Source organism: Myotis daubentonii, chromosome 5 (assembly GCF_963259705.1).
Source record: "Myotis daubentonii chromosome 5, mMyoDau2.1, whole genome shotgun sequence".
Lineage (NCBI taxonomy): Eukaryota > Metazoa > Chordata > Mammalia > Chiroptera > Vespertilionidae > Myotis > Myotis daubentonii.
In genome coordinates, this window is record NC_081844.1 from 109307660 (window position 1) to 109330160 (window position 22501).

The following is a 22501-nucleotide window of genomic DNA, read 5'->3' on the forward strand; positions in this document are numbered from 1 at the left end:
AGTGCCCCTCCTGCCTCACAGCGAGGACTTCAGCTGCCCACTCCGTCGTCAGCTTCCAGAAAGGCCCCCAGCGACTCTGTCCTGCAGAGCAAGATGCCACTGGCCGGCGAGGTGGCCTCGCCATCACCCTGTGGGGACCTGCCAGCAGATGGCATGGCGTTGCCCCTTATGGATGCACCTGGGTGGCTCCGGTTCCCCAGCCCCCAGCACGCAGGAGCCCTGTCGAGGGGTCGAGGGGCCGAGGGAGAGAAGGAAGGAGGGAAGGAGGGAAGGGGTCTTGTTTGGATTTGAGCTCTACCTCCGGGTGCCCTTGGCCAGCCTCCCAGTCTGCAGACCCCTGCCTGTGTTCTGGGTGTTGGTGAGGGGGTGGCAATGGCTGAGACAGGCCCGCCCGCATCTCCAAACGCGTGCTCCCTGCTGGCTTCCCAAGGAGCTTGCACATGGCCATTGGCATGTTGGGGTGGGAGGGGCGGGGATGTCTGTGGGTCCTAGGCGGCGGAGGACCTGTTAGCTCAGTGCAGAGGGGTGGGGTGCTGAGGTGTCTGTGCCCAGCTCCCTGCTGCTTACGCTCCCAGAGGGACCCGGGACCCCTCCTCCAGGCGATGGCAGGTGGGGGGCACATGGCCCCATATCCAGCCTGGGTGTCCCCTTGCTTGCCCCTGGGTGACCTCCCCTCTCACTGGGCACCTAGGACCGGAGAAGGAGAAGACCATTCTCCACACCTCGGAGGGGCCGGGACCTGTGCTGGGGGGGGGGGCTCCCCTCACTCAGGGTCCGAGGGACCATGCCAGCCTGGAGCTAAGGGTCGGATGATGGAATGCCCGGGCTCGGTGTGGCCGATTCCTTGTAGCGCTGGCTGAGCAACTTGGTCAGGCTCAGTAACGCGGGCAGCCTCTCCAAGCCTCAGTTATTTAGTCTGTAAAATGGGGTAACCAGGTTGCCTCACTCCCAGGACTGTGGGAGGTGTCAGCCTGGGACCGGTCGTGCCCCTGGGGCCTGGGACCTGGGACCGGCCGTGTGGCTGGATTTGAGGCCGAGAGTAGATCTCACCTGTTGCTTTTTGAAAAATCGAGGTGAAACCCCCATACCACTCGTTAAGCGTTGGAAAGTGTGCAGTCCGCTGGTGTTTAGCGCGTTGGTCACGGTCACCACCAGCTCTGTAGTTTCAAAGCTGACGTTTTGTTTTAAGGCAGGAATCTGGGTAGAGGAACTGGTCCCGCTTGGACCCTGGGACCGTGACCTTCCCCGAACCCCAGGTTTGGCGACTATAAATAAATAGTGAGAACAGTAATGAGGACAGCGGCCTTGCAGGGCACTTCACAGAAGCGCTTTAAAAACACGCACATGTCCGCCCGTGGGGGCGGAGGGCGCCCTGCCGCCCACCTCCTGCCGCCGGGGGACGTCAAGGACCTTGCCCAAAGTCAGAGCCAGCGGGCGTCCAAGCCAGAGTTTGTGTGAGTGTGTCACCCTGAGACCCTTTCGTCGAGGGGGCGGCTGGCCTGTCCGAGGCCCTGGCCGGGCCCCACGCCAGTTTGCCAGTTTCCGACCGGCAGGAGCCTTCAGCCCAGCCTGTGGCTGAATCACGTCTGGATGAATGGAACTTGAGTGCGATCGGAGATGTGGTTCCTCCGTCTCACCAGCCTCGACTCAGGTCTCCCGAGTGGCCGGGGCAGACCTGGAACGGTGTGGGCCGCTGGGCACGGATGGCAGGCAGGACAGGGGGCGCTCTCGGGCGTCTCCTGGGGGCCCTGCCCCGCCTGCCTCCGGGCACGATTGTGGTTGTCCGTGGCCCTCTGTGACGGGGCCGAGTGACGCCCGTGAAGGCGAAGGTGAGGCTCTCCCGGCGTCGGCCCCTGCGGCTTGGCCATCGTTACAGGGAATGATGGAACTGGGGACGGTACCCACGAGCTCAGGTCTCCAGTTCCTTCCGAGGCCTCGAGTGAGATCTTATGCGGGGGAGCAGGTGGCACGGAGGCCGGCGTCGCCCAGGGTGGCGGGGGCCAGACCTTCGCTCAGCCAGTGGTGGGAGGAAGGAAGACCCTCCCAGCTCAGGCTGTGCTGGAGGATTTGTCCCTGTCCCTGGAGGGGCACACCCTCTGGGTGAGCCCAGGGTGGGTGTGGGAAGCTGGGGGGATGGGCACACCTGGCGGGGAGGAGAGTGCCAGGTACGCTGTGCCAGGGACCGAGGTGGAGGCTCAGAGAGCAGCCCAGAGGCGCTGGTGACATGGGGTGGGGTCCGCTGCCCGTGCTCTACCCCGGGGAGGCCAGCCGCGAGGCCCCGGGTGGCCCGTGGTGTCCCTGGGGTCAGGGGCGGGGCTTGCCTTCTCTCTGAGCTGTCCATCCGCTCTCCCGTGAAGCCAGCAACAGTGCTCCGGGGCTCGGTCCCGAGTGGACACCGGCTGGGCCAGGGCGTGGCCAGGAGTGAGGGCGCCGCCGACCCACGGGACAGACCTGTGCGTCCAAGTTGTCCTGGGTGGGGACAGGGATTGGGGCTGGGGTCCCGCGGCCGGGGATGCACAGGGAAGGCTCCCCGGGTGGAGTGAGCGAGGCGGGGTCTAGAAGAGGCCTGGGGGCTGGCGCCCGAGGGCCAGGCGGAAAGGGGCAGGCATTGGAGGCCTAGCCAGAAGCCGGAGTTTCTCTAGTTGGTGTCTGAGATCCGTGGCTTGGCCGCTTGCGGGGGCGGTCAGGGAGGGTGGGCAGTGGATTTGTGCCTGTAGGTGCCTGCGGTGCTGGCCGTCTGGGGGAGGGAGTCTGGGCACCGTTGAGCCCCCAACTGTGGCGGCTGGAGCCGTTGGCAGCATCCGGGCCTGGGGGCCGCTGGGCAGGTTTCACAAGCCTGGGCAGGGTAGGCCCGGGCCACCGGCTTCCGCGGGCCGGGCCGGGGCAGGAAGAGCTGGCGGCTGATGTAAGCCCTGCGCGAGCTCTGGCTGCCGCTTCCGGAGCCTCCCCCGCCCGCCCGCCGAGGAGGAAGCCTGCCTGGGCCCGGCCCGGAGGCCCTGATGCCCGGCGCGGACCGCCTGGCTGCCCTGACCGGCTGCTATGGCCCTGGGTCCCGAGGCCCCGCCGCTGGAGTCCGGTGAGCAGCCTGCACGGGCGGGGCTGCCGTCTGGGGCCCGGACGTGGGGGGTGGTGCCGGCGCCTGTGTCCTGCCAGCGCTCAGCCTGCTGCCGTCACCGCTCCGGGGGACCGAGGTGGAGGCCCTGCCCCTCGCAGCCTCAGTTCCCTGTGTGCACCCCAAAGGGACTGAGCGGACATTTGGGGGTCCCGCCCTGGGTGGTGGTGAACGAGCACCTGCTGTGCGCAGGCCCTGCCTGCGGGCTGCTGGGAGCCACCGCGGGCCAGGCTGGCCTCCTGGGCGGGCACAGGGGCACGTGCCCTCTGTGTGCCCCCTGCAGTCACTTCCCTCGGGGCTGTCACAACCAGGCCCGCCTCACAGGACCTGGAGAGGTTGCCCTTAGGGCACACGGGAAGGAAGCCCTTTGCTAGGGTGGCCAGAGGGTACGGGGACGCCCGTGCCCAGCTCTGCGTGCGGGCCTCTGACCCTCCTGAGGCTGTTCTGGCTGAAGGTGCCACCTGGTGCTTTCAGGATGGGTGCTGCCAGCGTTTATTATTATTATTATTATTATTATTATTATTATTATCACTGTTATTGTTAAATGCATGCCGCCTCCTTCTTCATTACAATTCTCAAGGGAGGCATTATCCCCATTTCGCTGATGAGCAAACTGAGGCCAAGTAAGGGAAGCCCCTGGCCCAAGTCTTTCAGGCTCCCTCTGGCCTGTGACTGGGAGGCCTGCCAGGGTCTTCCCCTGGAGGGTGTGGTGCATGGATCTCGAGGGGTCGCGCCCTGGGTGGCGGGAGTGAGAAGGCATCTCTGGGTGTGAGCTGGGAGTGGAAGGTGCAGTTTCCACCCCGGTCCCAGCAGCCGTACACCCCTTATTTGAGGGACCCTGGGTGGGGGCTCTGCTCTCTGGAGGGACAGCCCACTGGATGGGGCTTCCTGGCAGCGGCATCAGCCCCCATGCTGACGACTCACACTCACTCACTGATTTTACTCACTAAGTCTCCGTAGTTCGGGACCCGCTGCGGGCGTGCACGGAGTCACTGCTCACTGGCTGTGGGATCGGGCACTTCCCATCTGAGCCTCAGCTTGCTCACCCCTTAAATGGGTGCATAGGACCGGCTGAGGACTTGAGGGGGTCTGGGCCTGTCCAGGGCTGCTGTGGGGTCCTTGGGGAGGTCATTCTCCGAATTGTGGGTGTCCTCCCCGGCCTAGGAACTCAGAACAGGAGTAGGGGTTCAGGCCATGAGCCCCCCTCTGCCTCCTCTCCCTCAGTGGCCTTGGGAGGGGAGGTGCCTGCTCCCCACTGAGCCTCAGCTTCCATCTGTGGGGAGGGAGGACTGTACCCGCCTTGGGGCTGAGAGCCGGGCACTGCCCGTGGGCGAGGGTCCCTCTGGGTGTGCCCGAGTGGACCCAGGCCCATCCTGAGCCAGGGGGCGGGCGGGCGCCCGTGTTCGCTCCTCCCAGTGGGGGGAGACCCGGAGGTGGGCCAGGTGGTGTGGCCCGGCGGCTGCCTGACAGCCCCCTTCTCTCTGCAGGCGAGGCCTTCCTGGGCGGCTTTGTGGCCAGCGGGGTGGGGCCCTCGGCCTCATCCCATGGGAGCCCGGTGCCCCTGCCCTCTGACCTCTCCTTCCGCTCCCCCACCCCCAGCAGCCTGCCCATGGTGCAGCTGTGGGCCGCCCATGCCCATGAAGGTAAGGAGTGTCTGGCGGGTGGGTGCGGGCTGCTGGGCTGTGTCCCCAGCACTTCCCGGGTCAGCCCACCCCTACTCCGTGGTCCCAGCTGTGGCCGTGGCCGGTGGGGCTCAGCCATGTCCCTGGTGCCCCAGCTGTTTTTAGACGCTCAGTGCTTCCTCTTGTCACGGTCACACGGCCTTTGCACACGCTGTTCCCTTGCTTGTAGCACCCCCCCCCCCCCCCCCCCCCCCCGTCTCCTGTTCATCCTTCAGGCCCATCGCCTCTCACTTGTGACTGCAGATTTGTGTGTGTGTTCATTTGGGAAATACCCATTTTGCTCCCAGAGTGAGCTCCAAGGGCGGGGCCTGCCCCCCCCAACCCCCCGCTGCCCCTCCCTGCTCCACCCCCCGGGTCAGCTCATTAATTGTGGGACCAAGGCCCTGGGTGCTCGTCGCAGTTCTACTGTGATGCCCCTAATCATGGGGGGTCTGTTTGTTTGGCTTCCTGCCGCCGGGAGCCTCAGTTTCCCGTCAGTGAAGGGACCGGTCTGGGGACTCCGCGCTCCTCCCCCACCTCTGGCCCTGGTGCGGTTTTGGATGAGAGGTGCCCGCTCCCTCCTCCTGCCTCCAGGTGCCCTGTGCTGCCCTGGTGCTGGAAGGTTAGGGTCCTGGGAGCGCCCCCTGCAGGCTGAGTCCACAGCCGCCCCATTTCCTCTCTGCCAGAGCGTCAGCGAGCGTTCCTGCCATGGCCCCCATCCTGTGTGCCCTGCACAGAGGGGTGGTCCTGACTCTAGGCCTGGGGTGGTGGGCATCCTGCTGGGCGGGGGTCCCATCTGAGTCCATAGTAGCCCCCCAGTGGCTGCCTCTGGGGCCTGTGCTGTCAGCCCCTCTGCCCTCCCTTTGCCAACAAGTACTAGTAATAATAACGATAACAATAGGGTACCAGGCGCTGCATGCGACTCACTGTATCCTCAGAGCCAGCCGGGAGGTGAGACAGTGCACCCATTTTACAGATTAGGAAATGGAGGGACCGATCCCTGCGTAGGAGCACAGCTTCAGTGATTCAGTGAGAGCTTCTGTGTGGAGGAGGGGGTGCCTTGATTATTTAGTGATTTTGGTTAATGTCGTTATCAGATGGATGGCGCTGTGGGAGAAGCTCTGCGTCCCTGGCACAGGGGACCCAAGGCCCTCAGGGATGTCCAGTGGCCTGTGGTCCTCCAGGACCCACAGCCTCGGCAGAGTGTCAGGACCCTCCCTGTGCCCAGTGCCCCTGCGTGGCCTCTGAGCCTCCATGCCCTGTGCGCCCTCAGGCATCTGTTTCTCCCTCCATGGCTACCTCTCCTGTCTTCGCTGTCCTGCGAGGCTCTGATTCTGGGCATCACGGGTGGGGCCTGGGGAGGGGCTGGGAGAGCTCTCGGCAGGAGTAATTCCCTCCTGGCGGCAGAGATGTTGGGTGAGCTGAGTTCAGGGAAAGCTAGAGACCTACTCAGGGTCCCACAGCAGGGAAGGCGCCAACGAACCAGTTGAACCTGGTCTGCGTTGGGTAGAGATTAGGAGTCCTGGTGACCTCAGTTCAAAACCAGGTTCCTCTGTGTGTGACCTTGGGCAGCGGTCATCTCCCAGCCTCAGTTTTGCCATCTATAAAGTGGGGGTATTGAGAGTATCCCCTTTCTGAGATTTAAATGAGAATAACAAAGGCAAAGCAGTTGAAAGTGCTTGCTAGCTCATCATTGCTCCTCTCTGGGTCCATCGGATCCTTTTCCCCATGGACTTGAGAGCCCAGGTCCGCGCAGGCCGCCGGGACTGGAGGGAGGGAGGCCTGAGCCCCTGGGTTGGGAGGGGCAAGCTGCACCCTGGGGAGCGGGTGTTGACCCTCAGGCTCCGTGCACGGAACCGGCAGCCCAGGGAGAGGGAGCTCCGCGTGGAGGCACGAGGTGGTCCAGCCCGGCTTCTCTTCTCTCTTCCAGGCTTCTCCCACCTGCCCAGCGGGCTGTACCCGTCCTACCTCCACCTGAACCACCTGGAGCCCCCCAGCAGCGGGAGCCCCCTCCTCAGCCAGCTGGGTCAGCCCAGCATTTTCGACTCACAGAAAGGTGAGGAGGCAGAAGTGGGGGGAATGGGGGCAATGGGTGGGAGGGCCTTTTGAGGGGTTTCTCTGGGGCCCAGTCAGTATTCCAGGCAGCACCCCTCCCCTAAGGACCCCACAGGCTCGCTGGGCAGCCCCCCCCCCCCCAGCCTCCGGAGTCCTCCAGCTGTGCTCTGCTAGGCTACCCTCTAGGCTCTTTGGGCCGCTCTTAACACCACACTGGCCTCTCCCCCTTTCACGGATGGGAAAACCAAGGCCCAGGAACATGAGTCCAGCGAGATTTAAATCCGTTCCCACCCACTTCCAGGGGAGCCTGCCCTCGGAAGGGCTGTTCTGTGCGGGGTGGGGGGGACTCCTTGCCCCAGGGTCGCAGGGCACCCTTCAGGGGCCTCCCTCAGCTCTGCCTGGCAGAGGGGCGCCCGCTCACGTGGGCTCTCTCCTCCCCGCAGACGGCTTCTACCTGCCGGCCCCGGGCGCCGCGGGCGCCCTGCACGCCCAGGCGCCCTCCTCCAGGACCCCCGGCGGCCACTCGGGCGCCCCAGCCAAAGGCTCCTCTCGGGAAGGCCCAGCCAAGGAGCGGGCGGGCCGCGGCGCGGAGCCTCCCCCGCTGTTCAGCAAGAAGGACCCGAGGCCCCGGGAGGAGGCCGCGGCGCGCGGAGTGGTGGACCTGACCCAGGAGGCGCGGGAGGGCCGCCCGGACCGCGGGCACGCGCGCCTCGCCGAGCGCCTGTCGCCCTTCCTGGCCGAGCCCGGGCCGCCTCGGGCCCCGGGCGTGGCCCCCGCCGAGCCCAAAGGCAAGAACCCTCCGCCGCCCTCCGCCCTGAGCCTCTGCAATGGCGCGGACCCGGGGCTCCCCGCGCTGATGGCCGAGGCGGCCCGGGGCGCCAAGGACGCGGCGCGCCAGGATGAGAGCGCGCGGCTGCGGCGCACGGAGGCCCTGCTGCCCGGGCCGTGCCCCTGCCCCTCGCCGCTGCCGCCGCTGCCCCCGGGCAAGGGCCCCCCCGCGCCCCCGCCCGCCTCCGCCGGCGCCTTCGCCTCGCAGCCCGGCCCCGGCGGCTACACCATCTTCCCCTCGGCGGCCGCACGCGAGCCGGGCCGCGAGCACCGCGTGGTGGCGCCCACCTTCGTGCCTTCCGTGGAGGCCTTCGACGAGCGCCCGGGCCCCATCCAGATCGCGTCGCAGGCGCGCGACGCCCGCGCCCGGGAGCGCGAGGCGGGCCGGCCCGGCGTCCTGCAGGCGCCGCCCGGGTCCCCGCGGCCGCCCCTGGACCGGCCCGACGGCCTCCGCGAGAAGAACTCCGTGATCCGCTCGCTCAAGCGGCCGCCGCCCGCCGAGGCCCCGCCGACGCGGGCGCGCGCCTCCCCGGACCCCCGGGCCTACCTCCCGGCCAAGGAGCTGCTCAAGCCCGAGGCCGAGCCGCGGCCCTGCGAGCGCGCCCCCCGCGGGCCCGCCGCCGCCCAGCAGGCCGCCAAGCTCTTCGGCCTGGAGCCCGCGCGGCCGCCCGCGGGGCCCGAGCACAAGTGGAAGCCGTTCGAGCTGGGCAACTTCGCGGCCACGCAGATGGCGGTGCTGGCGGCGCAGCACCACCACGCCAGCCGCGCCGAGGAGGAGGCCGCCGCCAAGAAGGCCTACCTGGACCCCGGGGGCGCGCTGCCCCGGGCCGCCGCCACCTGTGCCAGGCCGGGCGCCGAGCTGCACCCCCCGGGCGAGGCCTCGGCCATGCAGAGCCTCATCAAGTACAGCGGCAGCTTCGCCCGCGAGGCCGGGGCCGTGCGCCCTGGCGGCTGCGGCAAGAAGAGCCCCTTCGGAGGCCTGGGCACCATGAAACCCGAGCCCGCCCCCCCCACCGCGGGCGCCCCCCGCACCCAGGCCCGCCTCCCACACCCTGGGGGCCCTGCCCCCGCCGGGGGCCGGCAGCTGAAGCGGGATCCCGAGCGGCCGGAGAGCGCCAAGGCCTTTGGGCGCGAGGGCTCCGGTGCCCAGGGGGAGGCGGAGGTGCGACACCCGCCCGTGGGCATTGCAGTGGCCGTGGCCCGGCAGAAGGACAGTGGCGGCAGTGGCCGGCTGGGCGCCGGGCTGGCGGACCAGGAGCGCTCCCTGTCTCTGAGCAACGTGAAAGGTGGGTCCTGGATCCCCCCATCCCGCCCCCTCCCCCGACTCTGCACCTCTCCCATCTTTGCTTTCCTGACCTCCTTGCACCCCCTACTCTCCCCCGCCTCCCTCCTACCATTTGTCCTTGATCCCCTTGGGGCCGCAGTTGCTGCTTAAAGTTCATTGCTTTTCCATCGTGCACAAAGGAGTGTGTAGAATGCCGGAGAAAGGAGAAAGGGGGCCGTTATATTTCCAGCACCTACACGCGTTAGGTTTTCCCCGCGATTTGCAGGAGGAGGTTGGGCCTCTGCGTTTCTCTCATGTTGACAGCGTGGATGGCCGCCTCCCTGGTACAAACTCTTTATTATAAGTGTTACTTGCTTCCTGGCCTTTAATGTCCCATCGGGCACTCACCGTAGTTCAGCCGACCTCTCCCCGGAGGTATTGCAGTGTTCCCTCCTCTGATGTTTTCTTTTCTTTTTTTAAATACATACTTCTTATTGATTTCAGAGAGGAAGGGAGAGGGAGAGAGATAGAAACATCAATGACGAGAGAGAATCATTGATCAGCTGACCCCTGCACGCCCCACATTGGGGACTGAGCCCTGACCCCGGGCATGTGCCCTGACCGGGAATCGAACCCTGCTCTCCTGGTTCAGCCTTAACTAGTTCAGTGTCCCCAGTACCTACCATGGGGCCTGGCGCACAGTCGGCGTTTGATAAGTGAGCGAATGGTGACTGAGTGTGACAGATGGGAATTAGGGTCCTGGCGTTCTCACGGGTCTTGAATTCAGTACCTTAGTGACTTCTCAGGTAGCATGTACGTCTGTTTCATCTGAGACTCCTCTGAATCGTGTTTTTGTTGTTGTTAATCCGTACCTAGGATATTTTTTCCATTGATTTTTGGAGAGTAGAGGGAGGGAGGAGGCAGAGAGAGAGAGAGACATCGACGTGAGAGAGAGACATCAGTGCTTGCCTCCCGCAGATGCCCCGATGGGGGCTGGGGATGGAACCTGCAATCCAGGTGCATAGGCTGATTCTCTGCCCACTGAGCAGCACGGCCCAGGGCCTCAGAATTGTGTCTGAATAGTAGAAAGCTTGCTAAGTTCGTAGAGATGAATGGTGCATTTTTTTTTTATTACTGGATGAACTGGGTGGGTCGCTTGCGTGTCCTGTAGTCTCTTACATAGTTTGCTGTTGGAACCCTTCCTGGGGCTTTGGAGGGTTGGTATTTGTGGCTTGTTTGTTGGGACCCTGGACTTGCAGAGTGAGTCTCAGGGAACGTTTGTTGAATGACTGACCGAGCCCATTGCTCTGTGCGGAGCCCTCCCCCTCCAGCCAGGGAAGCCCTCTCCTCTGACCCGGGGGCCTCACGGCCAGGCCCTGTCTCAGTCGGGTGGAAGCGGTGGGCAGTCACCCTTGGCTTGGAGGTGGCCAGCCGGCTCTGGTGGGCAAGCCCTCCCCGTAGGGTCAGAGGTTTGGGGCCTCTCTTTGGGTCCTTCCCAGAAAGCACGCTCACGGTGGGGGCTCATGTCGCCAGACCTCACCCTGGAGCTCAGAGTACCTGCCCGAGGGCCTGTGCCCATGGGGCCGTGTGTGTGTGACAGTGTGTGTGTGAGACAGTGTGTGTGTGTGTTATTGTGTGTGTGTGTGAAAGTGAGTGTGTGGCAGTGCACGTGTGTGTGAGATAGTATGTGTGTGATTGTGTGTGAGATAGTGAATGTGATTGTGTGAGTGTGTGTGTGTGTGTGTGGCAGTGCATGTGTGTGTGTGATAGTGTGTGTGTGTGATTATGTGTGAGATAGTGAATGTGATTGTGTGTGTGTGTGTGTGTGGCAGTGCATATGTGTGTGTGTGTGATTGTGTGTGAGAGAGACTGTGTGGGATAGTGTGTGTGATAGTATGTGTGTGTGTGAGTGTGTGTGAGAGTATGTGTGTGGCAGTGCACGTGTGTGTGAGATAGTGAGTGTGATTGTGTGTGTGTGTGTGGCAGTGCATGTGTGTGTGTGAGATTGTGTGTGATAGTGTGTGTGAGATTGTGTGTGATAGTGTGTGTGAGATTGTGTGTGTGATAGTGTGTGTGTGAGATACTGTGTGTGAGTGTTACAGTGTGTGTGCGGCAGTGCGGGAGGGCGGGCGGGCGGGCGGCGTGAGTGTGTGGCAAGGAGTGTGCGTGCGCGGGCGGAGGTGTGCCAGGCTGGGGATGAGAGGAGTGTGCGTGCACGGGCGGAGGTGTGCCAGGCTGGGGATGAGAGGAGTGTGCGTGCGCGGGCGGAGGTGTGCCGGGCTGGGGATGAGAGGAGTGTGCGTGCGCGGGCGGAGGTGTGCCGGGCTGGGGATGAGAGGAGTGTGCGTGCGCGGGCGGAGGTGTGCCGGGCTGGGGATGAGAGGAGTGTGCGTGCGCGGGCGGAGGTGTGCCGGGCTGGGGATGAGAGGAGTGTGCGTGCGCGGGTGGAGGTGTGACGGGCTGGGGATGAGAGGAGTGTGCGTGCGCGGGCGGAGGTGTGCCAGGCTGGGGATGAGAGGAGTGTGCGTGCGCGGGCGGAGGTGTGCCAGGCTGGGGATGAGAGGAGTGTGCGTGCGCGGGCGGAGGTGTGCCAGGCTGGGGATGAGAGGAGTGTGCGTGCGCGGGCGGAGGTGTGCCAGGCTGGGGATGAGAGGAGTGTGCGTGCGCGGGCGGAGGTGTGCCAGGCTGGGGATGAGAGGAGTGTGCGTGCGCGGGCGGAGGTGTGCCAGGCTGGGGATGAGAGGAGTGTGCGTGCGCGGGTGGAGGTGTGACGGGCTGGGGATGAGAGGAGTGTGCGTGCGCGGGCGGAGGTGTGCCAGGCTGGGGATGAGAGGAGTGTGCGTGCACGGGCGGAGGTGTGCCAGGCTGGGGATGAGAGGAGTGTGCGTGCGCGGGCGGAGGTGTGCCAGGCTGGGGATGAGGCCTCCAGGGATGAGCCTGAGCTGCTGACAGCTGGGAGGAGGCTGGATGCTTCCCTCCTTAAATAAACCCTCGTGGACGCGGTGGTTTCTCCGCAGCCTGGGCCTCTGGGGAGGGCGGGGTTGGGGCTCCCCAGCCAAGTGGGCAGTCCCCCCCCCCCCCCGGGTTTCCTGGTCGCTTCCCATCTTGCTTTGTGGGGTGAGCCTTCTGCCTGGGCAGGGGGGAGGGGGGTTCAGATCCAGGCTCTGCCTCGAGCGGCTTCGTGACCGTGAACAAAAGGGCTAAGCCCCGGGGTCCCAGGCTCTACACTTACACGTGGGAGTAGCCGGGGCCGCCTCCGTCCTCGATGCCACGTGGGCCGATGGCACACAGTAGGTGCTTCGTGAACAGGGCTTTTCCTCTGCTCACATTCAAGGTGTTAGGGTCTAAAGGCGCTGCAGTGCCCGTGACCTCAGGTCCTCGCGGGGGCAGGCCCCGAGTCCTCGCACGGGATCGGGTTTCGGGGCCCTGGTCCCTGAGATGGACTAGGGGCCGGTGTGACCTGCCCCCGGGAGCCGCAGACCACACGCCCGTGCCCAGCAGACCAGCGCAGTCAGCCTGTAGGAACGGGCCGTTACCCCATCAGGACGCTGTCTGTGTAGGAGCCATCAGCACCTCCTCCCGGCAGCCTGGGAGGGAGCACTGGCTCCGGCCTCACAGGAGGGCACGGGAGCCAGTGGCCCGGGAGGCCGGGGCACCCTGGCCGGGTCGAGCCCCAAACGGCGCATGGCCCCCCCACCGCAGCCGCTGCTCCGCCTCCTCCCCCGCCCGCGCGGCTGGGAGCAGTGTGGGACTCCGTGGACGGCGTGTCTGCTCAGGCCTTTGCTGACCGCAGCCGCGTGAATGACAGGCGGCCAGGTGCACTCTGTGTCCCACGAGGGCGAGGCAGGAAGTCGGGGAGACGGAGGACGGACATGTCCCTGGCCTGCCCGCTCCTGCCCTGACCAGCTGGCTTTTCTGGGCTTGAACTTGGTCTGCTTTCCCTGTGGTCCTGAGCCTGGGACTTCCCAGAACTTCCAGAACATTCAGGCCTGCCTGCCCGGTGCCCCTCGGCCTCGGGGACACGTCTCCTCCCAGTGCCAGGCTGCCTGTCCCTGTGCCTTCTCGGTCGTCGAGCCCTCCCAGCTCCTCGCTTTGACGGGGCGGGCGGGTCCCACCTCCCGAAGCCTCTCCTGGGGCTCCGGTCTGTCAGCTCCTGGTGTTGGGGCCGCAGGAAGGGAGCCTAAGGGGAGACGCCCAGGGGTGGCCTTGCAATGGGCTCCTTGCCCGTGAGCGCAGGTGCTGGCGGGCCCCAGCAGAGCTCGTCTCCAGCGGAGCAATGCCATCCGCCTGCCGGGCTGGGGGCCAGCTGCCTGAGGAGGGTGGGTGTGCCTGTGGGCAGGGCCCTGGGCCAGTGCCCGCCTGCCCCCCACAGTGGCCCCAGGACACCGCCTCTGAGAGGTAGTAGTGAGTTCAGCTTCCACGGGTTTCCCCCTTAAGACACGTCTCAGCCACGCGGTGTGGGCTCTGCCGCCAGGGACCGCTGTCCCCGTGCCCCGCCTGCCGGGGCTGCGCGTCCCCCTGGGTTCTGGCTCGCAGTGTAGAGGGCGCCCGGCCGAGGGGGCGGGGGACGGCGGAGGGTGCAGGCGAGGAGGGCGACAGTGGGGGCCCTCGGGCTCCTACCCCCTACCCCTCTCCGCTGTGCCAGGCTGGACTTGGGGGCCCGCCTTCTCTGCTCTGGGGGGTCAGGGACCAGCCACAGGTTGGGGGCACCCGGGCAGGACGGCGAGCTGGTGGCAGCTCCCACACGCTCGCTCACCCTCACGGACCGCGTTCTCGGGTCTCACTTTTCTGTCTCGATGGTTAAAGGAGTAGCCACGTGTCTGCCAGACAGGACTGGGCGGGGCCTCCGTGTGGCAGCTGATGGCCCCGGCTTGGGTCTGGCTGTGCTTCTGACCCACAGCCACTTTTCTGGCCTGTGGTTTCCCCTCTACCTTGACCGCCCTGGCCCCCCCCCCCCCGCCTCCCCCGCCTTGCTGACGTTATAGTAGTAAATAGCATTAGGTTCTTTTTTAAAATCTTCATTAGAGGATATTTTTTCCATTGACTTGTAGAGAGAGTAGAAGGGTAGGAGGGAAGGGGAGGAGAGAGAGAAACCTTGACGTGAGGGCGACACATCGATTGGTTGCCTCCCACGTGCATCCCCACCGGGGCCAGGAGTCGAACCTGCAACCCAGGTATGTGCCCTTGACCGAGACCCTGCAGCGAGCAGGCCGGTGCTCTAACCACTTAGCAGCACTGGCCTGGGCATGTGCTAGGCGTTCTGAGGTTTTGCTGAGGCGCGGCTACCTGTGCGAGTTAGAGAGGGGCTCTGGGCGGGAAGGTGGAGGGGCGCGTCCTGGTGCAGAGGGCGCCTGGGGGGCTCTGGCGGGCAGATGCATAGAGGGCAGGCCTTCCAGGGGGCACGAGCTGCTCAGATGTGGAGGACTTTGAGGGGCCCTGGCCTGGGGCTCACTGCCTGCCCTCCCCCCCGCAGGGCACGGTCGGGCCGATGAGGACTGCGGGGACGAGCGGGCCCGGCACCGGGAGGAGCGGCTGCTGGGGGCGCGGCTGGACCGGGACCAGGAGAAGCTGCTGAGGTGAGGGCTGGGCAGCAGGGCCCGGGGCCTCCGCCTGCTGTGGGGGTGACTGGGGGGACCCTAATTGGCCCTGGCTCCTTGGCCATGGGTGCCACAGTGCTGAGCGTGGGAGCTGCCCTAGCCCAGGACCCTGACCCTGGGCCAGGCGCCCCCTGCACCCCACAGCCCCGCTCTGGGGAAGGCCCTGGGCCCCTTTGGAGCTGAGCACTTGCTCTGTAGTCCGGGTGCAGTGTCGTCCTTGCAGCGGCCTGGTGCCCACCGCTTGCGTGGGACAGTGTCCCAGGCCGTCCGGGCTAGCGCCATGCCTGTTTCCTTTCAGGGAGAGCAAGGAGCTGGCCGACCTGGCCCGGCTGCACCCCACGGGCTGTGCTGCTAACGGCCTGAACCCCAACCTCATGGTGACCGGGGGCCCAGCGCTGGCAGGCTCAGGTCGCTGGTCCGCCGACCCCGCGGCCCACCTGGCCACGCACCCCTGGCTGCCCCGTTCAGGCAGCACGTCCATGTGGTTGGCTGGACACCCGTATGGTGAGTGGGGTCCTTTCTCCCTGCCCTGGTGGGAGGGGCGGGCAGCGGGGGGATTCTGCTGGAGCGGGTGTGGGGGGCGGGGGGGTGTCGGTGGGCAGGGGAGAGCCAGGCCCAGCTCAGCTGGCTGCCGCCTTCTTTGGGGGCTGCCTCCTCTCCTCCCACTTCACTCCCTCATTTGTCCAGGAGGGTAGTTATGATGGCACAGTCTCAGGGAGTTTCTCTGCCGTGAGCCTGTTGGGGTGGTGCCCAGGGGTGGAGGCCTGGGGAGCGGGCAGGTAAGGGCTGGGCCTGGGGTCCCCAGCACTGACTTGGGCCTGGGTCTCTCCTAGGCTTGGCCCCCCCATCTCTGCACCAGGGCATGGCGCCCGCCTTCCCGCCCGGCCTGGGGGGCTCCCTGCCATCAGCCTACCAGTTCGTCAGGGACCCCCAGTCAGGCCAGCTGGTGGTCATTCCCAGCGACCACCTGCCTCACTTTGGTAAGTGGTGGCCTCTCCCAGAGGGAGGCCGTCCTGCATGCCCAGGGCCTCCTGCTGGGGGGCCACCCAGCAGAGCAGCTGCAGGCAGACGGGTCAGAGAGGACCTTCCGACGCGGTTCCCACGTGATGAACCGCAGGGGGTCCTGGGAGAAGCCCCACTGGGATCCCCCAGAACCCACGTGGAGCACCAAAGCAGGGCCCCCTGGGGGCCACGGACACCCCCGCCTCCGTGCCCCCCCCCAGCACCCACTTCGCAGCCCCTGCGTGTGGTGGGGGAAGGGGCGGGAGCCCCATGTTGGCACGCTCCAGCATGCGGCTGCAGGGACGTCCTAGGCAGCTGCGGACAGGGCCCCTGGTGAGGGCCCCTCTCTGGCTGGGCTTCCCCATCTGGACAGGGGGGCGGTGGGTGCCAGGTGGGTGCCACCTCACTGTGTGTCTCGCCCCCAGCGGAGCTGATGGAGCGGGCTGCTGTGCCGCCCCTCTGGCCCGCCCTGTACCCTCCGGGCCGCAGCTCCCTGCACCACGCCCAGCAGCTGCAGCTCTTCTCCCAGCAGCACTTTCTGCGGCAGCAGGAATTCCTGTACCTGCAGCAGCAGGCTGCCCAGGCTCTGGAGCTGCAGAGGAGTGCCCAGCTGGTGGTGAGTTGAGGTGGGGCAGTCACAGGGGTCTGTGGAGGCAGGGAAGACCCCTCCCCCTACCGATGGTGGGCCACAGAGGTCAACGAGCAGAAACTCCAAACAGTTATGGACCGTGGGGGGAGAGAGAAAATGAGAGGCTAGTGGTCAGGGAGGGCCTCCTGGAGGAGGTGACATTTACCCTGAGACCTAAAGGAGTACATTGTGGAGGATCCCCTGGGCAGAGGGCACAGTAGTGTGAGCAAGACCCAGAGGTGGGCAGAGCTCGGCCGGGCTGGGGTGCAGGAAGCAATGGCAGGCGAGGTGGCCTTGTGAACTGGGGAAGTTCGATGGGACAGTGAAGGGACCCCAGTGGGCTCCTGCCGTGTCCCCGTGGGCTGCTGGCTGTCCCCTTGATGGCCCTGGACTCTCCTTGGGCTGGGGTTGGCCTCTGACATCCACGTTGCCTAATCCCATGAGACGGGCTCCCCAAGGCCCTCTGCCCTCCTGCCTCCTTGAAGGCCGTCTGGGACATCTGTCCTCTGCTCGGCCTCATCCCTCCTCCCGCGGGCAGCGGCCACTCAGGAGGAGCTGGCAGGGGTGGCCCGTGCAGCAAAGGGCGCCTGGGTTTGAGCTCCGCTCTGTCACATCTGGCTTGTGCCTTGGACACGTGGCTTCACCTCTCTGGGCTTCAAGTGTTCTCCTCCGGGAAAGGGAGCTGTTAGTCTCCCGTCACCCGCTTGCTCAGTGAGGTGGAAGAGCCGGGCGGCGGCGCTTGGAGCGTTTCTCCCCCGTGTGTTTGTGTGGGGACTGCCCGGCCGCGTGGGCACCGGCTGCCCTGAGCCAGGTCCCTCCCATTTCCTCCTCAGAGATGGCAGAGGGCTTCCCCGCCCGCCTGGGGACAGGAGACTCGCGGGTAGTGAGCTCTCCGTGCCGGTAGCTATCCAATGCCGCGAAGCTGCCGGGCGCAGGCGCTCCTTCGTCTTCAGGAGCCTCCCCCCTGCCCGGGCTCCCTGCCCTCACTGTGAGGGTCCCGGCGGGAGGCCCCCGGCTTTGTCTGCTGGGTTCTGTGAGGAATCCTGTGCTTGTTACACGCGCTCTGCGGCGGAATGTCCGCCCTGGGCGGGGGGTGGGGTGGGCGGCCTGCACCCTGGACCCCGCCTGAGCTTCTCTGTGGGCTGGGGCCCTGGGGACCAGGCGACGGTCCCGCGATGCTGACCCCGCCTGCGGGCCCCTCCCAGCAGGAGCGGCTGAAGGCCCAGGAGCACCGGGCGGAGATGGAGGAGAAAGTCAGCAAGCGGAGCCTGGAGGCCGCGGGCAAGGCCAGCCTGGCCGCCGCGGGCCCTGGGCTGCTACCTCGGAAGCCCCCTGGCCTGGCCACAGGCCCTGCGGGCACTTACGGCAAGGCCATGAGCCCACCGCCGTCTCCCCGCGCTTCCCCTGTGGCTGCCCTGAAGGCCAAAGTCATCCAGAAGCTGGAGGACGTGACCAAGCCACCGCCCACCTACGCCTACCCCGCCACGCCCAGCTCCCATCCCAGCAGCCCGCCGCCCGCCTCCCCACCGCCCACGCCTGGCATCACCCGCAAGGAGGAGGCGCCCGAGAACGTGGTGGAGAAGAAGGACCTGGGGAAGGACGCCTCCAGCCCCTTCCAGGCCTTGTTCTCAGGTGGGCGCGGCGGGGACCCGGGCGGTGCCCAGTCTGTGAAGCATCTGCCCGCCGCTCTCTGAGACCTGCCGTGTCCCCGGGGGTGGGCCCGGCACACACAGGCTGCCCCCTCCTCCCGGCGGTGTCGGGGAGATGGGCGCGATGGTAGAACGCACGCTGAGCACTGAGCGAAGTCAGACCGTGGGGCAGTCAGCACCGGCCTGCCACATGGCAGTCACGGTGACGGCAGCACAGCGCCTCCCATCCTGGGCTGGACCCCACCCCGTGTGCTGCGGGCTCACACGCTCTTCCCTGTCCCGTGTCAGAGGGGACGTGCAGTCGGTGGCCTGCGTGGGGCCTCAGGCATACATTCCTCCTCTCTGGTGGCTGAGTGTGGGCTTGTGCATGGGACCACTTGAGTTTCAATTCAGATTCTGCCACCAGCTGGCTGTGTGCTCTTGGGCAAGTGGCTGCCCCTCTCTGAGGAGGCTCGATGCCACGCTGACGGTCGGCACCAAGCACGTGCCTGGCCCTGGGCTGCTCCGCATCTGCCTCCCTGGTGGGGTTACTGTGAAGCTCCTGCCACGTGCCCGGCTCTGGGCGGGGCCTGGGTGTGCTGGCAGGTTCGCTCCCACCGCCTGCTCGTGGGGACATGTCACTCGAGGGCGGGAGTGCAGAGTAAAAGGGGGAGGAGGTATTACAGTTACTTTTTTAACAACTTGGATGCCCAACTCGGCTTGAACGGGGTGGGGCGGGCGATCCCTGTGGAATGGAGGCCGGAGACACAGGCTGGGTGGGCTGTTTGGGGTCTTACTAGGTTTTGCTTCCAAACCAGCCTGGCCCTGGTGCTGGGGGAGGGGCTAGAGAAAGTGCTGCCTGTGGGTTCTGAGTCTCAAGACGCCTGGGGACAGGGTGGTGGCTGATGCCCCCTGGGTGACATCCTGGCGAGCAGAGAGGGGTGTGGGCCTGTCCTGGCTGGTGGGTGGGTGTTGGTGAGGGCACGGGGATGGCGGACGTGCCAGGCAGAGAGGCCCGCTGACCTCTGTGTCCTTGCAGATATCCCGCCCCGGTACCCGTTTCCAGCCCTGCCGCCGCACTACGGGAGGCCCTACCCGTTCCTGCTGCAGCCCACGGCGGCCGCCGACGCCGACGGCCTGGCCCCCGACGTGCCCCTCCCGGCTGATGAGCCTGAGCGCCTGGCACCCTCCCCCGAAGACAAGCCCATCCGCCTGTCCCCCTCCGAGATCCCAGAGCCGCTGCAGGAGGGCCCCAGCGCGGAGCCGCTGGGGGAGCGGGAGGTGAAGGCGGAGGTGGAGGACGTGGACGAGGGCCCTGCGGAGCTGCCCTCCCTGGAGTCGCCGCTGGCACTGCGCCCCGAGGAAGCCATGGCGACCCCGAGCCCCGAGGGTGGCCGCGGAGGTGGCCTGCTGGACGCTCAGGCGCTGGGCGCCAGTGGGCAGGGCGGCGCGGAGCCCTCCGGGTGCCTGGACTTCGCCGAAGCGCCTGTTGACTCGCCGGATCGGACAGCATCCTGCACGGCCGTCCAGGACTTGGGGGGGCGGCTGACCCCGGAGACGCTGGTTGAGGCTAAGGAGGAGCCCGTGGAGGTGCCCGTGGACCTGCCTGTGGCCGTGGCCGTGGCGGAGGCCGTGCCCGAGGAAGGCCTGGCCCAGGCAGCCCTGAGCGAGCCCCGGCCCAGCCTGGAATTGGGCGACTGTGACGCGCCCCCCGGGGAGGGGCCGTGTCTGGGTCTGGAGGCCCCGGAGGCTGCGCCGGGGCCCGGCAGTGCCGGCTTCCTGGAAGAGGAGGGCTCCGACCCGTTCCTGCCCGGCCTGGAGGACCCGCTGGCCGGCATGAACGCCCTGGCGGCGGCCGCAGAGCTGCCCCAGGCCCGGCCTCTGCCCTCGCCCGGCGCCGGAGGCCAGGCGCTGGAGCAGCTGGAGGCGGCGCAGAGCCTGGCGCTGGAGCGGAGCTTCCTGCACGGCATCACCCTGCTCAGCGAGATCGCGGAGCTGGAGCTGGAGAAGAGGAGCCAGGACGGGGCCGGTGAGCGCTGGCGGCGGGCTGGGCGCGGGCAGGGTGTTTTGCTTTTTAAAAACGTTGTGCGGTTTAAACGTCTTAGCCCTGGCTGATTTTGCTCAGTGGGTAGAGTGTTGGCCTGTGGATTGAAGGGTTCGATTCCTGTCAAAGGCACGCACCTCGGTCGCAGGCTCCTCCCTGGCCCGGGTCCTGGTCGGGGTGCGTGCAGGAGGCAACATCGGTGTTTCTCTCTGTCTCCCTCTCCCTTCCACTCTCTCTAAAAGTCAGTGGAAAAATATCCTCAGGTGAGGATTTAAAAAGAAAAAGATTTAAAAAATACCCAGGATATGGTTTACCCATATTTACTTAAAATTCTTGGTAAAATACACATAACATAAAATTTATCATCATGACTGTTTTCAAGGGTACAGTTCAGTAGGTTGTGGGTGTTCGTGTTCAGCCATTCTACGGGTTTCTTAGTGGTGGCGTTTCTCCTTGTTCTGTCAGTGGTCGAGTTTTGTATGAGCAAGATTCTTTGGGTTGCCAGGGGCAGAAATTCATTTTAACTGGCTTAGAAAAAGGGAGGACATTTATTGGCTCATGGAACCAAGGGACAGCAGCAATTAGATAATTAGCTTCAGGTACGGCTGGATCCAGGTGCCCAAGCCAAGTTATCAGGAGCTGCTTTCCCCAGCCACCTCTCCCCCATCCCTCTGTCCCCTTGCTCCACTCTCCTCCCTGTTGGCCTCATTCAAGGCAGGCCCACTGTTCTCATGGGGGGCGGGGTCCCCCAATATCCATTCCAGGTCCGTGGGCCTGCTCAGCTCAGCACACTTCGTTCCTGGCAGCTCTGGCAGAGATGCCACACTCACTGGCTCTCTAGGCTTCCCGCCTTTTGCAGAAGCGAACCCTGTGGCCCAGGAGATGGGAAGGACCAGACTGGTCATGCTCCACCCTGGATGGAGTGTCACCCCCGGGGTGTAGGAGAAGGTGGGCCTCCGAAGGAAGCAGGGTGCCCTCAGCAAAAGGACTGGGCACAGAAATGAGGTGCAACATAGAACATCGGGGCGTTCCAAGAAGTGTGTGAAGAGCGGGTTGTGGGGCAGTCGCCGCCTCGCCGCCCCACGCTCAGCCCAGCGCGGCAGCGGCCGGCGACAGCGGCCAAGGAGGCAGTGATAGCAGTGCCGGCGCCTGGGCGAGCTTCCTCTAGCGCTGCCGCTACGCACGTTCCTAAAATTGAGACCGTCCGGCCGACCGTGTTCGGTTTCCACTTAGTGTAGTGTCTTTACCAACCAGTTTTCAGGTTTTTTAAAACGTCGTAAATGTTTTTGATTTAAGACATTTGGGTCTTTTCTTTTATTTAATTAATTTTATTTTTTTGTTAGCCCTCACCTGAGGATGTTTTTTTCCATTGATTTTCAGAGAGGGTGGGAGGGAGGGAGAGAGAGGGAGAGACATTGATGTGAGAGAAACATCGTCTGGTTGCCTCCCGCATGCGCTGCCAGCCAGGTGTAAGCCCTTGATCGGGAATCGAACCTGAGACTCTTTGGTGGATGCTCTAACCACTGTGCCACCGGCCAGGCAATGTTTATGTTTTCTAAGTGTTTCTCACGGACTTGCCAGTTTTCGGCCCCTCGGAGGCCCGGCCGCCCATGACCCGTCGTCGCTGGTCAGGCGCCTGCCTTTGCCTTTCCTTGTTCCTTCTGGCTGTTGGGAGTGAGGTGACGTTGTTTCTTCCCGGCCCGCGGGTTTTCCCGGGGGCCTGTTCCGGGGGCGGGTGCTGGGCAGAGCAAGGCCACGCTCTGAAGGCTTTTCGTCTGGTCGGCGGCCCCCAGGGAGCTGGGACAAGTGCCGCCCCGCCCCCTCAGGTGTTTCGCTGTTTTCTTAAGGTTCACTGCTGCCTTTTGTTGAAATGGTTTGGTGTAAAAAAAGTTACTTTTTTTCAAAGGAAATTGAAAACCCTCTTAAGCCTACCAACCGGTGGTGGGTTTCCAGGGGGACCACCGAGGGGGCTGAGGAGGGTCCGTGGTTTGGGGGCCGCTGCCCACCCTGGTCCCTTTCGCACTCCTGCCTCGGTTCCTGTTTGGGACGCCACGTCTCCTCATTCAGCAAATGCTTACCGGCACCTGCCGCGTCCTGGCACGGTGTTGCTGTGAGGCCCAGCACTGCCTGGTGGGGACAGGAGGGGGTGCCTCCACTGGGACGGAGACATAGCGGGTGGAAGGGGGTCTCCTAGGGGATGGCCAGGGAGGCACCTCTTGATAAGGGGACCTGAGGAAGGTGAGGGAGGACGGCTCTTCCGGGGAAACCATTCAGGCCACAGGAACAGCAGGTGCAAAGGCCTTGGGGTGACAGTGTCTGGCGCGCTGGAGCGAGAGCAGGGAGGCCGAGGCTGGTGTGGCCTGGGAGGGGGGAGGTGGTGAGGAGGTGGGGGGGCAGTCTCGGGGGGGCTTTCCCTTTGAGTGGAGAGCCATCGGAGGGCCGTTCTGAGCTGGAGCGACAGGATCGGACCTAAGCAGGGTGGCTGTGGGGCTGCGTGGAGGCCCAGGCGAGTCCCTGGGTCCAGGCCAGGTGGGGTGACAGGAGGTGAGGAGCAGAGGTTCTGGGGAAGGAAGTTCAGGCGGGGCCAGCAACCTCTGCTGCCTGGCAGGATGGGCATGTGGAGGGATCCACGGGGCTGGCTGTTTCTGAGCTGGGGAAGCTGTGGGGGGGCCGTTTGGGCGG

At 65.4% G+C, this 22501-nt stretch overlaps 1 protein-coding gene across 6 annotated transcripts in view; it reads left to right on the forward strand.

Annotated features, from left to right (window-relative positions):
* TNRC18 (trinucleotide repeat containing 18) overlaps positions 1-22501 on the forward strand; it is a 77193-nt gene that overhangs the window by 17358 nt on the left and 37334 nt on the right. For 2 of the 6 annotated variants that reach the window (XM_059699362.1, XM_059699365.1), the window contains exons 3-11: positions 4600-4755; positions 6704-6829; positions 7272-8942; positions 14394-14496; positions 14816-15021; positions 15351-15497; positions 15945-16135; positions 17353-17779; positions 18815-19804. In XM_059699362.1, coding sequence (XP_059555345.1) covers positions 4600-4755; positions 6704-6829; positions 7272-8942; positions 14394-14496; positions 14816-15021; positions 15351-15497; positions 15945-16135; positions 17353-17779; positions 18815-19804 — 4017 coding nt within the window. Of the gene's footprint in view, positions 1-2819; positions 3077-4599; positions 4756-6703; positions 6830-7271; positions 8943-14393; positions 14497-14815; positions 15022-15350; positions 15498-15944; positions 16136-17352; positions 17780-18814; positions 19805-22501 lie in introns of those variants that run through there. The other 4 variants (XM_059699367.1, XM_059699364.1, XM_059699366.1 and 1 more) reach the window with 4 other exon arrangements.